The 23309-nt window shown below is 45.8% G+C and overlaps 3 protein-coding genes across 4 annotated transcripts in view; all 3 read left to right on the plus strand.

The window, feature by feature from the left end:
* LOC552101 overlaps positions 1 to 19331 on the plus strand; it is a 31405-nt gene extending 12074 nt beyond the window's left edge. Inside the window, exons 2-14 of one of the 2 annotated variants that reach the window (XM_016910816.2) lie at positions 9941 to 10178; positions 10329 to 10437; positions 10549 to 10573; positions 10658 to 10859; positions 11030 to 11376; positions 11879 to 11945; positions 12023 to 12325; positions 12571 to 12679; positions 12881 to 13212; positions 14014 to 14130; positions 14974 to 15060; positions 17337 to 17960; positions 18590 to 19331. In XM_016910816.2, coding sequence (XP_016766305.2) covers positions 9941 to 10178; positions 10329 to 10437; positions 10549 to 10573; positions 10658 to 10859; positions 11030 to 11376; positions 11879 to 11945; positions 12023 to 12325; positions 12571 to 12679; positions 12881 to 13212; positions 14014 to 14130; positions 14974 to 15060; positions 17337 to 17960; positions 18590 to 18757 — 2728 coding nt within the window. In that variant the 3' untranslated portion in view covers positions 18758 to 19331. The remainder of the gene's footprint in view (positions 1 to 9940; positions 10179 to 10328; positions 10438 to 10548; positions 10574 to 10657; positions 10860 to 11029; positions 11377 to 11878; positions 11946 to 12022; positions 12326 to 12570; positions 12680 to 12880; positions 13213 to 14013; positions 14131 to 14973; positions 15061 to 17336; positions 17961 to 18589) is intronic. The other variant, XM_624480.6, reaches the window with a different exon arrangement.
* A 117-nt stretch (positions 19332 to 19448) lies between these two features.
* On the plus strand, positions 19449 to 20160 carry LOC102653857. Its single transcript, XM_006569055.3, has one exon. It carries the CDS (start codon positions 19763 to 19765, stop codon positions 20120 to 20122), a length of 360 nt encoding a protein of 119 aa, XP_006569118.1. The 5' UTR covers positions 19449 to 19762; the 3' UTR covers positions 20123 to 20160.
* A 97-nt stretch (positions 20161 to 20257) lies between these two features.
* Positions 20258 to 23230, plus strand: LOC100577719. The gene is made up of 4 exons (XM_006569056.3): positions 20258 to 20505; positions 20643 to 21623; positions 21709 to 22332; positions 22418 to 23230. The coding sequence occupies exons 1-4, from the start codon at positions 20378 to 20380 to the stop codon at positions 23085 to 23087; spliced, it is 2403 nt and encodes an 800-aa protein (XP_006569119.1). The 5' UTR covers positions 20258 to 20377; the 3' UTR covers positions 23088 to 23230.
* Positions 23231 to 23309: the final 79 nt, after the last annotated feature.

A 23309-nucleotide genomic window follows, 5' to 3' on the forward strand; every position in this document is an offset into this window, starting at 1 on the left:
CGCTATCTTCTCTCAAATATTGGACGGAGGGAAAAGGACGAACTCTGAAAGTTGAGGTATCAGTTTGCGGCGCCGTCAAGACAGATGTAGACAGATTTTAACTCCATTAGAGAGGATTACTCGGAACGTGTGCGAACGTATTAACAAATACACACTTCGATACTAGTTATTTATTCACAGACTGAACGCGAGCTCGCGCACTTGTGGCATGGGAAAGGTCATTTAAAAATCTCAGCTCGCTCGACGAGCTAGCAACATTGGCAGAATAGAATTGTCGTATTACGTCGTATTACAGGAAGAGACAGGTTGATACTCGTTTCGATCTCGGTAAGATAAGATTCGATCGTTAACGAATTAATCTCATCCTCGAGAAAACGAGTAAAAATCGAATACGAAGTCGATCTCTAAAAATGGAGCAAATTATACGAGTATTTAATATTCGATCGCACGATTTGTAAGATTACAGATTACATATTTTCGATAGTAATGGAGATCAGGTTACGCCTTTTTTTAGATGCTAACTCTTTCACGATCGACGAGTGTAAACAGTCGTGTTCTTCTTCCACGCGAGAAAGTCTGTGTGTCGATAAGTCGCGCGATCTTTACGTGTCAATGACGTTGCATTACCATTGAAAAGCAGCCACCTCTTCGTTCTTCTTACGATACGTTTCACGATCGTGTACCTGTTCTAATCGAGCTCGGAATCATCGTTAAAGGAAAACAAGACAGGCAAGGATCGGATTAATCGGAACAAACGAGCCGACGTTTAATGAATTTCAAAGTCGAACACGAAGCACGATCGCCAGGTTCGTCGAGTTATGTCACGAAACGTGGCTGGTGATCTTGAGAAGGTGGGCTTCTCGGTGAATTCTCGCGATCGCGTATCGCATATTACACCCGACGATTATAACGGACAAGCATCGTCGCGCGTGACGTATGAGCGCGTTACGCAACACACGCCAAGCCTGTGGTGGCTGCATATCGGTTTGAAAAGAGTTACGTGTACACATTCTAGCCCGAAGAGGTTGGATCAACGAATTGACGCCTTAGTAACTTTCCTTTCCTTATAAGACAAACCGGAGAAAACGGAGTCGGCCGTGCTTAAATTAAGCACTCCCTTCTCCCCCATTACACGTAAAAGGAGACTCTAGTTCCCGTTCCCGTTCTATAACATCCCAGTGCAGGATTACTTCCACTCGGTTATTCAATCCGAAGTTCGAAAATATTTTTATCCTTTTCCTTCGCGAGAGATCGATTCAAATGAGACGCGTCGTTCGTTCTTTCCTCTTCCCACTTTTTACATACTAATTCGCTTGCTTGGAAACGTTGCTCCAACGATCATATTAGAGCGTTAAAAATTACGCTCCATCCTGACACAGATTCCATGCATAACTGTAGTTCCGAACAATTAATTTTCACCCAGTCGCTTCTCCTCCCGCGATGGATGCATCCCGTGCGCATCGGAGCAGCGCGAATAATATGTCGAACAAAATAAAAGGAACCACGGTCAGGCCGGAACTCGACGGGACACGAACGACGAATTACACCGATGCTCGTTAAAAACGGACAAAATTGCGGTGGGTCTAGACTTTCACCGAGCAAAAAACTCGTTGTGGTTCGGTGAAAATAACCGATAGAAACAATCGTCCGATAGCGAAACGAGAAACGGATACCGATAGATGGACAGATATAGAAAGCGTCACGGCTCGTGGATTCGCGGTTTTGCGGAAAACCTTATATTTTCGCAGAGATAAATCGGCTGTGATAATTGTCATTTTTCGACGAAATTTCTTTCCATTCCCAGGAAACGATCGAAAAACGGGGGAAACCACGATTTCGATGGAAACCCTGCAATTTGCCACGAGACGCGTTTCCAATGCTTCGTGCCGATTTAGAAAGCGGCGCAACAGCGTCGGCGCTCGGCAAAATGACTGCAATTAACGCGACCGGGTCCCGATCGATCGTCCGCGCGTTTCAAAACTGAACGAAACCTATTAAACGCGGGATCATTTTTTTCCTTTCTCTAATTTATCGAGCGCGTCGAACGAGAAATATCGATAGACGATCGTTTCTCTCTCTATATATATATATATATATATATATATATATTTAACGGTCGATCCAACGATAACGCCGTTAAGCTGGAAAGTCGAATACCTTGGAATATGCATCCCGTCGTATGTACCATCAATGATAGTCGCGTTTGAACGAAAGCGACCGTGTTTCAAGGTAATGGAAATTAACGAACGAAATCCAATACATCTTTGAGATTTCTTGTCGGATCGGCCGAGGAGGTCGGGGAAAGTTGTCCGCGAAAGAAAATCATATTTAATCGGCACGGTTGCGTTGAATCGATAAGGCTAATGGTTACTCGGCTCCGTACTTCGATCGTGGTGAACGGTGCAAGGTCGATAACACCAGGCAGCTAAACATCGAACTTTGTTGCCGCTAATGGGTGTCACTGACCCGGTGACACACTCTTCCCAGTGCACGCGCGTTTCTTCCTCGCCTCGCACTCCGCGGATACTTATATATATATATATATATATATATATATATATATATATATATATAGTAGACCAAACGTGTGTCGACGACCGCGCTCGTCGATCCGTATATCCGATAGCAAAAAGAAAGAAAAAGAAGAAGAAAAGGAAAGAAAGGAAAGAAGAAAAGGGAAAAATCAGCGGTGGATCGAGAAGGATCCGATCGAAAGATTTATCGGCCCTCTCCTCTCTCGGCCTCCCATCGATCAGCCGCTGGTCGATTTTTATCTATAACTCTCTACGTGTATATATATATATATATATATATATATATATATATATATATATATATATATATATTTATATATATGATCCATCTCGACGCGACGAAAATAAACGCGTGGCCGTCCGGTTCGATCATGCGAGATTTATGATTTTTAACGATTTTTAACGATATCTCTCCATCACCCACGAGCGGATACACTGACAGCTACGTCCGAGAAATGGTTAGGCAGGAGAGGAAGGAGAGGATTCTACTTTCACACGCGGAGCGATCGCCATTTTCTTGACATTTTCTCCGCGTCCGACTGATTCTTTCGCTTTAATTATTCCCTTCCCCTTTCCCCCGCCTAATAATAAGAATAAAAATTAACGAACGCGTTACTTTCTACGCGTCGCGTGAAAGCGAATCTTCCGTTTCGTAAGTCGAAAAAAAAAAAGGGAAAAGGAAAGGGAAGAAAAAAAACTGTGGAATGAAACTGTGTTACAACGCGCAGTTCTTTTTCTTGAGCGGGGAAAAAGAAAACGTATCGCGACCCGGAATGATCGGAAAAGGAAAGCGAGAGAAAAAGAGAGCGCGCGATTTTGGCGCGTTGCGCCAAGAAAAATTTACATTACGTTACGTTTGCCAATTCGAAAAAAAAAAAGGGAAATCGATCCTCGAGTTTTAATATTACGCGAGGGAACGCGTTGTAATATTATTTTCCCCTCTGTTTATTTCACGCTGTTGGAAAATAGAAGGATTTTGCAAAGTCGTTTCCTCGCTCGAGACGAATTCCTAATCGCACGGCTCGATTGTTTACCGAGAATAACGTTCGGGAATAAATTCCTCGCCCGTCCACGGGATGAAAAGCGATCCCTTCTACTACTGGAACGCGGAACGAAGCAACAAAAGCGAGCGTCTCTCGAGTTAACGAGCCAACAACAAGTTGCACCCTTTGAGACCTTCTCGGTTCGCTCTCGAACCACGAGGACACGGTTTTCGCGTAACAAGCACAAATTGGTGAACAACGAAGATGCTCGAACGCTAACGAGAAAATATTTGCCTCTCTCCGGAATACATTTGCATTTTATGCGAGTTTCGAGAGACGAGGCGCCGCCGCCGCCGCCATCGCCGCGACACTTGCAACTCGTGAAAATTATCATCGGTCGACCTGGGACTAGACTGCGTTCCCGTTAGGCGTAAAATAATTTACCATTCCGTCGCCATTAAACGGCCATAATCGGCCGTCTTAGAGACGAGTTTGAAAAGTTTACGGCCGCCGGACGATCACCCGTTACCGTTCACCGCAAACATGGCAACCAGTCATCGCGCGCGCTTCTCGACCTTCCCCCCTTTTCCCTCCCACCGGTATACACGCGAAATGGACGCAAAGATGACGAAAAAGAAACTGGTAACGAGGCCCGTAAATCGTCCGCCGAAAGAATCAAAGCGGAAACAAAGCGATCCGTAACATTCCTCTTTCGCTCAGAAGAGGATAGAGAGAGAGAGAGTCCCTTGGTTCTTTGATCGATACATCGCAATCATTTATCATGATTGGACGTTGGACGTGTTTGAAACGGTCGGTCATGGCGTCGATCCTCTTTCGCTCGACTTATTTCTCTCCTTTTTTATTATTCAACGTGGAAGATAAACGTCGATAACGATGAATAAATCATGGTCCCCTTATCGAGACTATGAGACTCGATTAAATCGTTCGTTAAAAGGCGGATCTTAAAGTTTTCTTCGTTCGCGTTTTCCGTTTCGTTCGTTAAAGTCGCTTACTCGGAGAGGAAGAACGGCGAAACGGTGAACTTTAAAAGCGATCGCCATCGCTACTTTTCCGCGTGGCCGTTCGTTGCGTTCGACGGCACATCCAATAAACGGGAATATCGGAAATATCTCAAGGCCAGGAACGGCGGCGTTCAATATCGAGTTAATTGCGAATAAAAGAACGCGGTCGGGGGGGGGGGGGAGGAGGGACTTGATTACAGTAATTCCATTCTTTGATCACCGATATCCGGTTTATCGACTTGGTCGGCCGTCCGAGGCGCTATGTAATTTTTCACTCACCTCGAGGACGATTAGCGTAAAAAAGGAGACGCGAGCGGGGAGAAATCGGCTTGGCTTAGTTTCGTCATCGAAAATCCTCGACGCGACGCTTCGTATCCTTCGAGGAGAAGAAAAAGAGAAAGAAAAGCAACGAGATCGAATAGAAAATCGATCGACGTTTCCGTTTCGACGGATGCGTTGGATATGAACGGAGAATGGGAGGTTGAAAATGGGATGAATGGATCAACGACCGTGGATCGGCGGGGATCGATCGATCGATCGCCGCGGATTCTCGAGATCGAGTGGAACGAGATCGGTGGCGCGTGAAGGGAAGAAACGCGAAACACGCCCGATTCCGAACTATGTTTTTTCCCCTCTCTTTCTTCGATCTCTATCCGCTCTCTACGCTATTCTCCTCGAGGCTTTCGCGCGCGAGCACAGTTAAAGCGGCAACTCGGCCGTGACGAAAAATGAATTCGAACGGAGTTCGAAATTGTGACGCGACGCGTGATCCGACGATAACGGAGCCGGTTGTGCCTCGGACAGGTTAAACGGAGGCCAATTTCGTACACTTGGCGATATCAATTATACACGTCGTTCCAATCGTCGTTGATGAACCGATATCGGCGCCCGCCAATTAGCGACCACGATGGGGGGGGATTACTTTCGAACCTTTGTCTCGTTCCCCGCACTTTCCACGCCAATTTATCACCGATCTCGAATTTCTCGATCGCGAGAAGATTTTATACAAAGAAAAAAAGAACAAAAAAAAGGGAGAGAAAAAAGGAAAAAAATTTTGTTCGAAAACTTTGGAAAACGTGGATCGATAACCGGTTGCGGGTCGGGTAAGATGGCGCGCGCGCGGATGGACGGGTCGTTGGCGAGGAAGAGGGGAGAGCGATATAGCGAATTAAGAGTAGATAATTTATTTCCACGATTAATTTCGCTCTAACATGATGTTCGGCTATTACTCTGTTTCAAAGTTCTCTTGAGCGTACCGCGTAACAGGAACCAGAAAAACCTGTAATCGTGACTTTTCTGAAATACGAGTTCGCTCGATCTTGCCATTAATCGCGGGCCTACGCCGTTCATTACGCTCGCTTATGCGCGGCTACGGCCGCGCGTTAGCGGAATGAAAATTCTTGTAATCGAGATAGCGGAACGCGAAACGTCAATTAGAAGAACCGACCAACATTTCCTCCTTATTACCGGAAATCGGTTAATCGTTATTAATTCTCCTCCTTTTACATAACGCTGGCCATTCCATTCATGAAACGATGACGATCGGCGACGGGAGTCGGCGGGATTCGTTCGGGAAATATCGGTTTCCATTGTCAGCAATACTGTGCACGACTCGTTCCACGGCGCGGAAGAATCGTCATTTTATCGATTCGTAAATCGATACGCCACAATTCGATCACGGTGGAACAGGCTTCGTTGTAAGCCATTTTCCCTCCAACGATTCGAAATCGAAACAATTTACCGTACCCACCGGATCGTAAATATTAATCCACGTTCTCTGCCGGATTAAAATTAATATTTCATCCCGTACGTAGCGTTTACGACCCAGTCGAGACTTCGAGCCACGGTTTTTCACCATCTCCTTCGAAACACGGAGGAAAAGGAAAGTGGAGTCGAAGGCTCCGCGGTTCGATCGTGACCCGATCGTGTCTTCTATTGGCCGAGCGAGCAGGGATCGAAAAGAATCAGAGGAATACTCGTCAGGGCGTGCCTTTTCCGTGCATCGACTTTCTCCGTGCATTGTTCGCGCGCTGGACCTCCCTTCGAGCTCGCATGCAATTATTCGAGAAACTCGAAAGAAAAAAAGAAGAAGAGGAAGAAACGTGGCCGAACTCGAGTCGATGATAATCGCGCGACCGTTGTCCGATCGGTTACACGCGCCACGACGATAAAGTTTTCACGCGTTTCTTCTTTCTCTTCTTTTGCTTTTGCTCTCCTCGAAACGTCGTTGCTTTCTCTTCGTCGAGGGGAAGGCGAACAGGTTAACCCAGACTCCCTTCGCGCATCCCAATTATCATAAAGCGTGAACGGAATCCCTGGTGTCGATAATTCGAGGGTCCTGTTATATTTCGTTACGCTCGCGCGAATCACGGGTATTCGAATAATGCACGCCGCTCCTTCGCCATTGTAATCGAGGCGATGATACAACTCGTTCGATTCGAACGGGCCGATAACTTTTCTCCTTTTCCCCCTCCCCCTCTTTTCCACGATGATTTATACCGCGAAATTCTTTCGAAACTACGAACCAGATTGCCTCGTATATCGTTATAACATCGCGGTTAACGAAACAAAATAATTTGATCGAGAAGCGTGAAATGGAAAAAAGAATGGTAACGCTTTCCCTCCAAAAGCAGCAGGAAATATTAATCCGAGGCAATTTCGTATTCGTATCCTTCCTTTCCTCGAGTCGAAAAAGTCGATAAATTATGTAATAATAATAATAATTCGAGGCATAAACGATGACGCTTCTCGACGAGCTGCACTCTCCTCAAGATTCTTTCTTTCGGAAGACAATAAAAGAAGCGGCGTTGTAAGGAAGAGAACAGTTCGTGACGGTCGTAACACTTTCATGACCGAATCGTTAAGTAGCGATATCGACGACAATAACGGTATGCCGCGAGTGGAATATGTGTATCGATGCCCTTCTCCTCGAACGACGTCCATTGTCCTCCTCAGATTGCATAAGAGATTAAAAGAGTCGGTCTTTTTCAACGACCTCCGGAGTTTTTAGATCGATCACCGAGAAGTGCTCGTTATCGCGTTATCGATGCTTGCAAGATCGAAAGAAAAGATTATCAACGGAGTACATCGACCCCCTGATAGCAACCTAGATAACAATCCTGAACTTTTTTGCTTTCTTCGATATATCGAATTTATATCCACATGCTGTTGGAAAGTTGGCGTATACGTGCACTATCGTTTTCCTTTCTCGGGTCGAACGAACGCTTGTCTCGGATAGAGAAGGGTCGAGGAGGAGAAGAAGGGACGTCGGGTGAACGAATTTTGAAGAGATGCTCACGAACGAGGGCGCGAGGGGCCGCGTTTACCGAGCTGTCGAGAAGTGGAGGCAAGCATCGGGCCGAGTCGTTCAACACCCGTGTCGCTGTTTCCCGGCGCGCCTTCTCTCAAAAGAGCGCGGATCTTTGATAAAGCGACTTCCTTAAGAAACACGGTCGCTTCGAAGGCGACGATTTTAAAAATGCGTTAACAGCTCGTAACGAGTACCTTCCGTGTCGGTGATCCCCGCCACCCGAGGACAAGCCCCTCTTTCTCCTCTCGGGTATCGTCGACGAGAGATTTCGTCGCCTTTTTTTTCGAGGCTCGTGAGAAGAAATCGTCGAGTCGAGGATCGAAATCGGTATCGTTCGAGACGCGGATCTTATTTACCCGTCGGATAAGGAAATTTGTAATTTTCCGATAATTAGGAATGCGCGGTGCGCCCGAGTAAAATGATAATAGGCGTCGTAAAATAGCGGCATGCAAATTGGCTCGGATAGAAAGTGTGCGGCCTTGGCGTCCGACCGAAATGATATCCTCTTTGAAGGAAAGGAAAGGAAAGGAAAGGAGAGAAGAGAGAGAGGAAGAAAAAGAAACGCGAAAGCCCCGAAGGGATCCCTGTTCGGTAAGGAAGGAGCAGACGATGGAATTCCCTTTTGCCTTCGGTTACGTTTGGAATGGGAGGGAGGGAGGAGGCCCTGGGTGGAAGAAAGACGGAGAAGACGAGTCGGAGGCCCTCCAGCTAGGCGGAGTAGTTTCAAACTAGCGTCTCGTTCTTTCTAATGACTGTCATTTACCCGGTGTCATCCTCGTGTTCCACGGCAGCAGACAACCTAGGACGGCCCTTCATACCGTGGCGCGTAATCTTTTCAATGTCCGAGACAAGACGGATTCCCGGCGTCATTAGGGGACATAAAGTGTCTTTCTCTCCTTGCCTCGCCCGCTGCCCCACCCGGCCACCGCTCCTTCTATCCTTCCATCTTTTTCGTCGTCCGCGCTGGAATTTGCCTCGACTCCTCCGCCGACGATTGCGCAGCCCGATGGTGCGCCAGGTGTGGTCATTAATTTCGCGGCGCGCGCTGCGTGGAAAAAGATCCGCGAGATCCGAACAAAGATTGCTCCCAGCAGCGGGCTGCGGCTACAAACACGGCCATTTTTACAGGGCAATTATCGTTGAAGGTGAGCCACGTCGTTGACACGAAATTACTGTAATTCCTCTTTCCACAGTGGACACGAATTTCCCCGACAGTTTTGCTCCTCCTCGTTTCTTTCTTTTAATTGTCCTCTCCTCGTCCAGATTTTGCGCATCGCATTCGTTGGAATTGCGCCTCGAATAATTAAGAAAATATTGATCGTGAAACTGTTTATAGCGAGGAATCGGATCGAACTTTTCCTCGCTTTTCGATCGATTCCTCGGAGAGGAAGGTATATATAAACACGTAGGATATTACCCGCCGGTAATTACCCGGATAGCAGTAGTAAAATCGAGAGGAGGCGGAAATCGATGTGGAAAGGGTTTAAACCGCGAGCGTCGCCGCCATCCTTCCCCCTCCGCGCAAGATATCCCAAACGCGCGTCGGTATCCCACCACAGATATGCGACCAATAATCCCGCTCCACTATTATATTATATGGAGATAGGAGGCGCTCCACTATTATATTAATTGGAGACGGAGAAATCGAAGAATCTCAACGTACGAAGCAAAAAAATAGGACGATTTTCGTTAAATGTATACATATATATATCTCGTATAATCGTAATTATTAGGGAGAAAGACAGTGGTTGGTTCTCGTGTGATTTCACCGAATGTGGAACGCGTATAATGGATTAATACCGAGAAAGTGCAATGTTGTTGCTTTTACGTAACGCGAAAGAGGAGGCTAATTAACGGCGGTTGAATCCAGGATAGAATTACATCGCGAATTCATTCGGTTGAATTGCGAATCGCGCTCCACTTTTCCGGATCGCCGACACGATTCGTTGAACGATGATGAATCGAACGAATATCGTTTCTCTTTTTCTCTCTTCTATATCGTCTCGTTGTTTCGTATCACGAAACGAGGCGCGATCGAAAATTGTCGAGGCGAATCGAATTTAAATTGGAAAAAAATTTTGTCGTTCGCAGGTCGGGTGGTGCATCCGGCACGGCGAGTGCCGGCATGGTTCCATCGACCGGTGGAGGTCCTGGAAATCCAACAGGAGGCGGCAGAATGGCCGTGATCGGTGTGACCAGGAATGTCAGACTGAGGCGGCGCGGAGCGTCCGGATTCGGCTTCTCCCTACGCGGCGGCAGGGAGTACGCAGCCGGATTTTACGTGAGCGACGTGCAACCAGGTAGCGAGGCTCACAGAAATGGATTAAGGGTAAATTCCAAATTCAACGTGTACACCTCGTATTGTATCCGATAAATTATACATCCTTGATCGATTTTTCAAACCGAAGACAGTTCTTTCTCTTTCATTTCGTCGAACGATTTTACTTTTAGTTCGTTGGTTATTTTTCCTCGCTTCCAGGTCGGCGATCAGATCATAAGGGTGAACGGGTATCCGGTGGAGGACGCCGTCCATCAGGAAGTTGCGCTTCTGGCAAAAAATCAGCAAGTGCTCGTTCTCAAGATTCGAAGTAATTATTCATTTTTCTCTTCTCTCTCTCTCTTCCTCTCAATCCTTGCGAGGAATAATAAGAAAGGAAAGCGGAATCGACAATTGGAATTGATCGTTTCGTTTGTTTCAGGCGTGGGAATGATACCGGTGAAAGAGTAAGTATCGATGATTAAAAAATTCCGCGACCGCATTCGCGTCCGTTTACGAGAGACGTTTCTTCTTCTTCGCGTATATAAAAGAATACTTTATGATTCGCAAAGCAACCCGAACGATCCAGTCACTTGGCACATGGTGCAGCAGCAACAGCAGCAGCTACAGTACAACGAAACTGGTTTGGGTACCGTGCCGAGCACCGAAGTCAGGATTCGAATTCTCGTCGGCGAGAAGGGTCGCCTCGGGTGTGGCGTTTGCAGAGGCATCGTGCCAGGCCTCACCGTTCAGGTTAACCATACCTGACATTTAATACTAATTTCGTAACGCGCTCCACATCCATTTTCCTCCAATATTGCTTCCTTCGATTCTTACATATACACACACATACCGATCGCAATAATCGTTTTCGGCGGACAAGTTTAAAAAGTTAATTTCTCGAACGGCGAAATTCGTTTCAGGGTACGAGAGACGACGGGCCGGCGAGGGCAGCTGGCTTAAAAGCCGGCGACATTATAATTTGGTGCAACGGCCAACGGCTCACCGATCTTCCATTCGAGAGAGCCATCGAGGTGATGAGAAGCTCCGCGGTTCTCGACCTGATAGTGCAACGACCCACGCCGAATCACCTTTACGACTGCCCCGAACCACTCTGGACCCGTGGCTCGAGCGGTTACGACTCCGAAACGTCGAGCGTCGCTGCAGCCAGCCCGCAGCCGCAAAATCCTTCCTACTCGCCCCAGCATCACCACGATCCAAGGATGCATCATCGATATCCCCGGGACGATGCTTACAATCGAAATGGAAGGTTGGTAAAGCAAGACCATCTCTGGCTTATCAATCGAATAATTGGGAAACTGGAGAAAATTAGAACGACGTTAGAAATTTCTGTCTCCCTTTCCAAAAATATACGTCGAAGAAGTATAATTGAAACGAATTAAACGGCTCGCTGTCGTAATCCAGACCATTGTACCAGCATAATTATAATTAACTACGATTAGCCAAACCGGAGACTTTCGGGCAAAAGGTACGTCGTTACATGGCAGCGGTTGTATATCACTTTTTCACCGGCGCTCGTTATCGCGTGACGTGGACGAATTTACACCGGGAGAAAGTCGATTCATTAATAGGATATTGGGCGATAACGATCGGCGGGTAGCACGACGAATAATACCTGACCACCGCGTTCATCCTCTGCTCTTAACGTAGTAGCTCGGTAACCATTATCCCGCCGCTTCCTCACGACGCTCTTTAATTGGGATTAGAAAGTTGCCGATGGAAAAATTATCGGTGCCTCCGAATAATTGCAGGATCTGTTGCCCGCTTGCTCTGTCCACCAGCAGCTGCAGTTCCGCGGAATGGCCTCACATGGATCAGGTGAGATAATAATTTTTTCATTATTAAAAGAAAAATGTATATGTGTGTATATATATCGATATTGGACGATTCGACAGGCCCAAGAGTGGACACGTAAACCAAATAACACGACGGTGATCCGTATAAACCAGAGCCAGAACCAAAACCATAGGTACCCGCCCGGCCGGTTGAATTCGCGTGGAAATTACGAAGACGACATCGACAACGAGCCGCTCTACGACCCCGTTGCGCCGAGGATCGACTACGAGGTCCACGACTTCGACGCCAATCCCAGGGACGAGGCGAATCGCCGCTTGGCTTATCGAAGGGACAACATTCGACAGCAGGACGTCATTTACGATGGGCCGGCCGATGACATTCCTCCCTATCATGGATCCAAAGTGAGTGAGATATATATATATATATATATATATTCTTTTCGATAATTAACGAGATTTATTTATTCGAGTACTCTTTGCCTCGAAACAACTTTTAATTATCCCTTAATATCCGATCGAATTGGCGTAACGATCGGCGAGGAGTACGTTTCGAACAAGCAATTCGATTAACGAAAAGAAACGATCGTAAAAACTTATACCGATTCTAATTCTTCCAACGATAGATCGTAAATGTTGTTCTTTTGCAGGAAAACGGGGCACAGGAAGGAGATAGGAAAACGATAACGACCGTGGAGATCCACCAAACCGTCTGCCCACCGGCGCCACCGCCTCCTCTTCCTTACAAGTGGTCCGCAGGTTCGCTGAAATAATCCCCCGAACGATTCTCCTCCTCCTCCTCCTCCAACGTTACGATATCCGATAAATTGTATCGTTTTCCAAAAAAGAAAAAAGAAAAAAGAACGGGCTCGCGCAGTAACCTTAACCTTCGTTTCTTCGGTCGAGAAAAGTAAGAGATGCCGTCGTAAAGAAAACGCAAACGCGTTTCAATCCTTACAGATACGAAGCCAATGAACGCGAAGGGTATGCAAATGGGCAGCACGATGTCGATGGGCAGCACAGGCTCGACCGAGACCGAGTCCAGCCTCGAGTCTTCCTGCAGCAAGGATTCCGCCTCGACCTCCTCGTCCTTATCCACGTCCTCGTGCGAGCCACCGTCGACCGTTTCGTACGGCTCGATCACCGCCACCTCGGCCGGGGCCAATAAAACGAACGACACCACGGCCACGGCACACGCAACGTCCCGTAATTGCGCCACAAGGACATCTCCGATCGCCTGCACCGATCTCGGCACCGCCATCACCCAGGAATTGCAGAGGCGGGCGCAGCAGGTAGGAGAGACGAGCGATTTTTCCTCCTCCTCCTCCTCCTCCTCCCCTCCTCTTCCTGATACGAAATAATACACCGACTGGATCGCGTTACCCGCTTGTTTATAAGTATTATCGTACGCGTTACGTACGGAATCCCGATTTTTCCTTTTTCTTTTTTTTTTTCTTTTTCTTACATAGTATCGATCGATTCTTCGCGAGAGATCTTATTTTTCTTTTCCTTTTTTTTCTTCTTCTTTTTCCTCTTGCGGCTGAATTGGCGCCCGTCAGACGAGACGATATATTCACCGCTGTTTGAATTGGAATTTAGACTCTCGTATTTTTCTTTTTTTTTAATACCTATTGTTTTACGAGCAATTTTGCCTCGTGATTTACGATTCGCGAAGAAATGAAGAGATGAAGGAAAAGGAAATAACTTTTCGAACGATTTTCGAACGAATGGAAAGAATTCTTATGAATTATTCCGTCCCCCCTCTTCGAGTCTCATGAGTCATCTTCGGCGATAACGTTACCCTCGATAGATAACGCAATTCCTGCGACATAATTTCTAATCTATATCCAGCGATGCAAAGTTTCCTTCTTATTCTAATTCAAAAAAAAAAATTTCGTTTCGAATCATGCCTGTGTCATTCGAGTTTGCACAAGCATTCGAAAGTATTATCGATCGATGTGACTCACGACCATCGATATTTTCTCACGTTATGATTAACTTAATAATCTCGCATCGCGAGATAACCCATCAATGATGATACGATAGATCATGTACACGTATATAAATATACATACACTTACGATTCTTTGCAGAGGAATATGAACAACGCCGCGAGAACGGAAGCAGCGAGGGAGAAGGCCGCGGAGCCGCGAAAGCCGCAAAATCCGGAAGCTCTGAGGGCTCAGGAACAGAAGGTTACTCACGATAAGGTAGTCAATATTTGTACGTAACGATAAGGCAAAGTTCTTCCTCTTCGAGTCGTCCACTTGTTGTTGCGCGAAAAGCATTGCGTAAAATCAGTCCAGATCGTCGATTCTAATGCCGATAAACTTACGTTCCTACTTTCCTCCCGTGACTTTTGAACTTTAAACTCTTAAACACCAAACTCGCCTCGTTTTCCAGTGTATTCGCGTTTGCAACACGTTTCGTGAAATCGTGAGACGCAGAACCCGATTCCCGTATCAACAACACCCACTCGATTCCTTCCGCGGCATCCCGACTTGTGCGGCCAACGCACAAGTTCGTTCACTCGCATAAATATATCGGAACGATGATTGGAGTCGATTCGATAATTATTAATTCGCGAGTTAATCGACGAGTTACGTTGTCTCGAATGTCGTAAAACACGCTTTATTCGCGCGTTTTTTTCACGATCGAGACGAGAGAAGGCGTATAAAAAGGAAAGAAAAAAAAATAAAAAGCGTAATTAAATCGCGAGCAGATGCTGAAAAACCGCGCGGTAATAATGAGTAGAGAGAGAGAGGGAAAAAGAGAGAGAGAGAGAGAGAGAAAGCAGGTCTAATTAAAAATTATCGCGCGATGTTGCAAACGATCGAAGTTTCGTAGATGAGCGTTCGAACGACGCCTCATCCGAACTATGCTCGCGAGTTCAGTTTGCGGGCATACGCGGATCGAGTGGGTCGTGAATTTCATATTCTCTGCGTGCCTCCTCTTTGTTCTCCGTTTCCATCTTCGATCGAAAGGGTATAACCGTTGATATTAATATTGGGATAAAAGACAGGCGGAGATAAAAACACGCGTTTTTTTCGCAGCTGATGGAGGAGTTCAAGCGTGCCCACCGAAAGATGTTCAATAGCGCGCAGCAAAAGGTCCATTTCTCAGATCAGGTGGCGGACCAGGTAAGAGAGATATAATAAGATAAAGCTTATCGACGAGCCGATTGTTATTTCTGTATTCTACGAGTTACGGTTATCCTCGGTTCATCGCAAGATTCGTGATATTCCTTCGTTGTTGTTGCTGCAATTGCGATTACGATTGTATCTCTGTTGGGATCATCCAACAGACTTTCGAGAAATTTTCTAAATTATTAATGACCGCGCGTAACGAGCGTGGTCGCGGAGAGAGGCGTTGATTTCTTCATCTCTCTGATCTCTTTCATCGAACGTGGAAGCCGAGCAAAGTTCCTGACGTTTACCATTACACTTTCACCGTTTCCTTTCTTCGAGGACGTTGCAGCGTTTGATTATTACGCGAAAAGATCTCGGCTCGTGGATAAAATTCCTGAGGCGCGACCACGAGCCGATTCCAACACTTCGGAACGTCTTAGCGCTCGCTTTATTTATCAATTAAAAAAGAAGAAAAAAAGGAAAGAGAAGAGAAGAGAAAAGAAAAGCGGAACTAAGCGGGAATACAACACGAGCGATTAATTAAAAATCCTTGTTAAGCCATCCGTTACGAAATTGAACACGTTGCTTGGCAACCAGGAGAGATTCGATGTAAAAAAAGAATCTTACGTGTTCTGGAAAACGACGGATACGCTGTCGCGTCTCGCTTTTAATTGCACAACCTTCTTTTCGAATATCTGGCAAAGTAAATAAGATAAGAGAGACGCGTTTACGAAGAATTCGAAGCCGATCATTGTTCACTGCGAACGAAACATGTGCGCAGCACGCGCAACACGCTCAGTTGCACCTGAAATTTACGCTCAATATATACAGGTATTTACGAGCCACGTTTATTAACACACGCGCGCGTTATATATCGTTCGAATCGTTCCCCAAGAGATAGAGAACGATCTCTTATAATCGCGCAACCCGCTACGTCTCGTCTCAGTCCGAGTGAATCTGCCGCGCGCGCGATTCGAGCCTTAATAACCAGCGATAATTCGCCGACCATACACAACGTTGAAAACGCGCTCCCCTAATTAAGTATCGCGGTTGTAACTAATTAAGGTTGACAATTGATTACGAGCGAATCTTTCTAATTCGATTATCCCGCTAATTAACGATCCAGCTTAATCGTTTCGCGATTGAATAAAAAGAAAAAAGAAAAGGAAAAAGGAAATCTTTTTTATTCCCCCAACGAGTCGCGACGTTGAACGTTCTTGAGGAAAATTAACCGCGAATTCGATGAATCATTATATAATCCGGCGTTATCGGTGTTGTTAAACGTGGTTAATAAACGGTGGACGGTTCAACGGTTCGTTCGAAACAGTGGGTGCTCGGTGTTCGATCCGTTCGAATGTACGCGCGAGTGATCGCCCCCTAGCGGATCGTCATTTCGCCAGGTGGACGGTGTCGGTTCGCTTCTTACGAATTGCGGCAGACGTGGAAAATAATAGAGCTTACATAAGAACGAGTAACCGCTCGCAACTGTTTCCAGTCGGCTCGAATCGTCGTCGCGCGATCGGTTTCAAGGTAGTGCTCAGCGCAAACAACTCGTCGCCGCGAAAATAGCAGCGATTAACGAAAAAGCGCCGTTTAACGTAAAACCGCAGCCAATCAAGACGAAGACGAGTACGACGAGTAATTGGGGGGAAAAAATAGCGAGGACGAATATATGTATATGTATATATGTACGCGTGTAAACGTGTTCGACCTCGAGTTCCACGACCGTGCGCAAAGTGCAGCACTTCTCCGAAAGGCTGACCGTACGTTAAACGAGTCGGAAGTGATTTACAAAAAGACGGTTGAAATTGAACCGTTATGCGCCGTTGCTGTCCGCGCTCCGAGCAGAAGGAAAGTTAATCGAAGGAAAAATGCTCTAGACTTTTGAAACCGAACAAGCATGAACGGTTTGCCGAGCAACGGTGAACGGACGAGCCGCGTGCTGGTTACCATCACGCCGTACGATGTTAGTTATCGAATTTTTATCTCACCAATTACCATTTTTAACCATTGTAATTAGCCATTCTCCTTTTAATCTACGTGCATCTTTACGTGGAAAATTTTTACTTGAATATTTTAAACGCTGCGTTCGGCCAACGACGAGTAAACACTAGTCTCTCTGGAGAAATTTAAAATATCGTATTTTTTACGTACGCTCTAAAGATAAATCGTAAATATTATTATTTTTTTTATCGTAAACAAACTTATCTGTTGAGTTTTCGCCGATATACTTTTTCTTTTTTACAATAACCTCTTATTATCAACTCTGTGTGTTCAACTGTGACCAGGAGCAAGAGAAAAGGGTATTGAACAACGCGACGCCGCCAACGATACCAACACCACCGACCATACCTCCCGCGCCTCCCGCGCCTCCGGCGCCCCCGGCGCCGCCCGCGCCGCCGTCTGCCCCGCCGGCCCCACCGCCGCTTCCGCTTCCCTCCAAGCCCAAGTGCAGCGAGGATTCTGTCGAGATGCAGAGCATAGAGTCGTTTAAATTGAAAGAGACCCCGAACCCGGTCATTCCCAAGCCCCCGCCGACGTACTTCCCCATGCAAAATTCCGCGACTGCTAACGGAAGCCCGCGACACGGGGCCGGAAGCAAGGCGCAAGTGAACGGGAAAGAGTCGTCGTGCCCGTCGTCGAGCCCTGTGTCGGAGACGGCGAAGACACCTGCCCCACCTCCCCCGGCGGCCGCGAGCGCGCAGAAACCGTCGAGCGGAAAGGTGGCCATCAGGATAGGCGCGTACGAAGGGGAAGCGAAGCAGCCGTCTAAACTCGACTTCCTGTCGCAACAGACTCGCGCAGACAGGAACGGCACGGACGAATTGGCGAACGGGCCAGTTGTTTCGAGATTGCAGAACGAACTGGCTGCCACGTTGCAAAGATCGAACCTAAGAAGAAAGACTGACGGGGTGAGTGAAGATTAAAAATTTCGAGTCAAAATTATTTTAAACGTTATTATTGAATAACATTTGTTCGTAATTATAATTGATATAACCTTTGGCATTACGGTAGTCCAGCGATTATTATTATTACGTTTCAAAGGAAATTACAGAAATTATGTGGAAGTAACTTTATTCGTTGACGATTATAAATTTTGCCCATTCATTCTGGATGACGCTCGAAATATTAACTAATTTCAGTTGAGTAAATTGTTATCTCTTTTTAATTTAAATGATATTCTTTTATCCATTTTTACGTTATAATCAAGGTATGTAAAGAAATTTGATTCGAGTTACGAAATAACAAGTTTTTGCCTATTGTTGTTCTATTCGTTTAAAAAAAAAGAAAAAAAACGAACGGTACGCGTGTAAAAAAAAAAGCTATTATTATTATATTGTTGGTAGATAAGCGGTTGGGAATTGTGTGTGTCAGGTAGTGACATCCGATAAAGGTAGAAATTAAGTTAATTATACGTGTATCGCTAAACAACGTGATCGAGTGAGGCGACGAGCGAATTTCAAGGAAATAGTCGCGTATATATATATATGTATATATATATATATATAGCTCGAAAAAAACGTTTCACTTTGTGTTTCAGGAAGCACAGCCGACCATTAAACCGATCCCCGAAAACGCAGCGGTGTCGAACAACGAGACAACCAACTCGGAGCCGGGAAAGTTGGGTCAGAGCAACGTCGAGAAGCTCGCGTCCGCTCTGAACAACAAAGTCACCATCAAAGTGAACCCGGAGCATAATAATCGATAAAAAAAAAACGAAAAAAAAAAAAAACAAAAAAAAACAAAAAAAAAAAAAGTTAGCTTTCGTTTATAAAATAAAAAGGAAAAAAAAAAAGAAGAAAAAAAGGAAAAAAGGAAAACAAAAAAAAAAAAAAAATAAGTCGAAACAAGTCGTTTTTTAGGAGTCCACCATGTACCTCTGCCACTTTGTACATTTTTGCACGCTCTTTCAACTTACATCGACTTTTTTATTCTAGATCGAAAAAGCGCTCCCCCTATTGGCGAGCTTCTTTTTTACTTGTCTTTTATCTCTATGTCTTTTTTTATATGTTATTTATTATCGTACTGTAGCGAGTAAGGAGTAAAAAAAAAAAAAAGGAAAAAAAGAAAAAAAAGGAAAAAAAAAAGAAAGAAAAAAGGAAAAAAAAAATAAATAAAGCTAAAGTACTCTTAATTAACCGAAACGACAGGCACTGCGACACCTTTTACCACGTAGGCCCGAGTCTATTAAAAGAAACTTAGTCCCCTCCGTCGCCGACTAATGTACAGGTCGCGAGACTCGATGGAGGCATTGAACTGAAAAAAAAAAAAAAAAAAAAAAATAAAAACGATGATACCCAATGTGAATTAGATCGTTTCTTCGCTTTCTTCCCCTTTCAAAGTGATCCTAAAAACTAGTTGTATCGTAAGAAAAAGAAAAGAAAAGAAAAAAAAAGAAAAAATATCGTCCCACGATACGACGATACAACAACGATTGATAGATAAGTTTGCTTGCGATCGATTCACCTTTGTGAACCAACTTCAAGCTCGTCGAAACGATGCTTCGAAAAATTACATGAAAACACGCCCTCTAACAAAAGTGATCGGCTTACATCACAACTTCGTTCGGAAGTTTTATTAACCTCTCGCGAGCGGATTCGTCGAACAAATCAAATGGTCGTGTCGAAAAAAAATTAACCGGTCGTGTATCGAATCTTGTACTCACTTTTTTTTTTCTCTTCTTCTCTCTATACATGAATAAAAGTTCGACTCGATGCACCAAACGTACAAAATCAAATCTCGTAATCGCGCGAGGAACCCCGAGGTGGATCAAAACAGGATCAAAAAATTGTTGGCCTCCGAGTATTCAGACTTCTCGGACGTTATCCTCGTGGAATCCCCGTTTGCCGAAACGACCAGGAACGGTCGTGGAATTCGACAAGTTTCCCTCGCTCTCACCCCCTCAAAATTAATCGTAGCTGCCGACGTTTTCAACGAGAAGTCGCAATTCTTCTGCCCGCGTAACCTCGATCCCAGCATCGAAAGTTTCGAGCTTATTTCAGTGTATCCTTTACGATGCGTCAACCTGAGCATATTCAGCAGAAGACATCGAAAAACCTTAAAGGCAAGGTAGACATTTCGCGAGAGGAGGAATGGAGAAAAAAAAAAAAATATCGTCGCAGCGAAAAAAGCGACAGCTTTCACGAGTTTCGCCAAGTTTTTTTCACGAGTAACGTAATTGATCGAACGACCCGTTGACCGATTAATTAAATACCGATTTAGATTTATCGACGGAAGAGTGAACTATTACGAGCTCGGAGGTATACAGAGAAGGAACAGTTTGTGGAAGAAATGGTGCGAACACGTGGAGAATTTGCTCGCGAGCAAGATGAACGGAAGCTCGTTGTCGGAGACAACTGCCGCGAGTTCATCGAGCAGTACGACCTTGTACATCCTTTCCTCGGAGATCGAGATTCGGAAGAACTCGAAGAAAAATGGGAAAAGGGCAGTGTGCAGGTGATGTCGAATAATTATTTTTCTAAATCGTTCTCGTTTCTTTCCTTTCTTTCCCTTCCCCCATCCTTCTTCTTTATCAAGTTGAAAAGAGAAATATCATATTACACCTCTAACTGTAATTCATGAATCGAACGCAGAATATGGACTCATTACGGAGGCGCCGGTGATTACGCGCCTCCGACGTGGTGTCAGAAGGATTTGTATCTCGGCCCATCTTACGACGAGTTGATGAACGGTAAATACGCCCCGATTCCAATACGATTCGCCGGCGCCAGTCTCGAGGACATAAAGACCGAGCTGGAGGATTTCTCGCCGATCAAGATCGAGAAAGTGACTCGTAGCTGGCCTACGTGTCGCTGCTTCAAGGAGAAACACAAGAACGACGTTCTTTGCGACGTGCTGTTCATCAGGGATCACAATCGAAAGTACTACAACACGAGCAAATTCTACACGACTTGCCAGGGTTGCCCCCGCAATCACTTGCAAGCGAAGATCTTGGAGGATCGGGCGATCGAGAAAAGGAGCGTGTGGTACAGGCAGGAAACGTTGGACGAGGTGCTCGCGAAAGAGGAGAGGGAGGAAGCGAGAAGTCCCAAAAAGGGGTTGACGAGGCGGATATCCCGATTCGGATTCGGGGTGCCGGAGAAATGCCACTCGGGGCTGGTCCTCGGCCCGATCAACGCTGAACGCGAGTTCACCAGGGAAATGAGCGTGAAACAGGCGCACAATTTCTACGCTCTGATGGAGAGTGGCGTGAAGGTTTGGGAGGGTAAGAAGAAGGGGCGATGCAAGTCGTTGTACTGCAAACACTTCAGGAGATACGGTATCTGCACCGCGCCCCATTTTCATTACGCCCTTGGCCCGTGGTCGGTCCAGCCGGGAGAACGGTGCACCCTCCAAGGTCGACGATCCTTCAGCTTGGTCACGATACGTCGCCAACCGATCGACTCCGAATTGAAGTTGCCCGTGTCCCGCCGCCAATTGGCGGCCAGCATCTCGTACACCGCTCTTCAATCGGGCAGGTTCGGCTCGATCGGGGCCACCACCAAGGGCCGTATCGTGCTGTTTTGGACCCCGGAATATTGGTACAGACCCAAGCCCGCCTCTGCCGCTTACAGGTAGTAACGAGAGAGAGAGAGAGAGAGAGAAGGAGATAGGGGATAGGGGGATTTGAATGATGGTTCGTTTGTTCGTTCGCAACAGGGAGCTGAGGCAACACTTGACACATTTGAGGAATTTCCGCCAGGAGAAGGAGCGACCGTCGAAACGGAAGTTATTCGGCAGGCGGAAGAAATACCAATACGAAGATTCCATTATCGTGCCCGAGGAGAAGTACAGTTTCCTGGAGAGGATCTTCTCCGGGAACGGATCGTGCAAGAAGAAGAAGAAGTTGGAAAATCAAGAGAGCGGTACCAACGATCAGTTGAGACGATTATTAAGAATGGATTTCAGAATAACAATTTGGGATATAAACAGTGACATACTGGCGATGCAGCTGACCCTGATCGATCGCGACCTCTTCGTACGTATCCCGACGGAGGAGATCGAGATATTGGTATTTCAAAGGAGTTCGAGGAACGCGCCCAACTTGGCGGCGTGGATAGCGTTCAGTCATCGCATATCGTGCCTGATGGCGAGCGAGATTCTGGCCGTGAAAAAATTACCCATGAGAAGCAGGATCGTGGCGAGGCTGGTGAACGCGGCCAAGAAGTGTTACGCCATGGGAAACTTTCATTCGTGCAGATCGATCTTGGCCGGATTACAGGCGCCACCGATTTTCAGACTGCGAAAAACCTGGAATTATCTACGTACTCATCACGCCAATAGGTATATTTAATATCACCTTATACGTTACTTGTAATTTCTGCTCTGTGAACAGAATATTCGACGAATAATTCCTTTGATCGTTCAGATACGAGACCATGGAAAGACTTTGCAAGGTTTACAAGCATCCGTGCACCCAGATGTATCGACAAGAATGGGCCAAAGTTGAAACTTGCAGTTCGTCCTTTATGCCGTACGTGGGCCACCTTTTGCTCAGGCTTTTGGATCTGAGTAGCTCGAACAATTGCCACGACACCGTTGTCCACGTGCACGATGGGGTGAAAAACGATATTTGCAAAAGAATGTCTATCGGTATAATTAATAATAATACGACGTTGAAAAGCGATCAGAGTTGTAATTTGGAGCAGAAGCAGGAGAGCAGAAAGAACATCTTCGCTTCCATTCTGACAAGAATGAAGAATAAAAAGGACGAGAAGATTATTTACGAGGAGAAGTCGGACGGGACGTGGACGATCAAGGAGCAGGATTTAGCGTGGAAATATTTCTTTCGTTGGTACAACGCCGTTTTGAAGAGGAAATTCCGTCACAAGGAAGAGGAGAGATTAAGGGATATGGATCCGAGGATGAAACGAGTTCTGGACGTCGTCACTTGGATGGTGGATTGTCAGAGACGGGCTCAAGGATACAATTTTCCAGGCCACTCGTTCACGAAGGAATTTTTATTGAAGACTCGATACAGGGAGGATCGGGAAAATTTTTTCATCAGCTTGAAACTGGAACCCTCGATGATAACTTGAACAAAAGAATTTAAGGAAACTTGGCAGTTTATTGTCAACAGTAAGAAAGGAAGACAAATAAGGGAGCGGAATTTTTAAGTTATTATTATCACTCGAGTATTCGTTTAAGATCGTCGAGATAGAATTAGAAAAAAAAAAAAATGTATAAAAAACACTTGATAAATAGTAGTGTTTATTAAGTCTTCCTTACGAGTGGCTGAAGTTTTCAATGCAATTTACGTA

Source organism: Apis mellifera, linkage group LG2 (genome assembly GCF_003254395.2).
Source record: "Apis mellifera strain DH4 linkage group LG2, Amel_HAv3.1, whole genome shotgun sequence".
In the NCBI taxonomy this organism is placed as follows: Eukaryota; Metazoa; Arthropoda; class Insecta; order Hymenoptera; family Apidae; genus Apis; species Apis mellifera.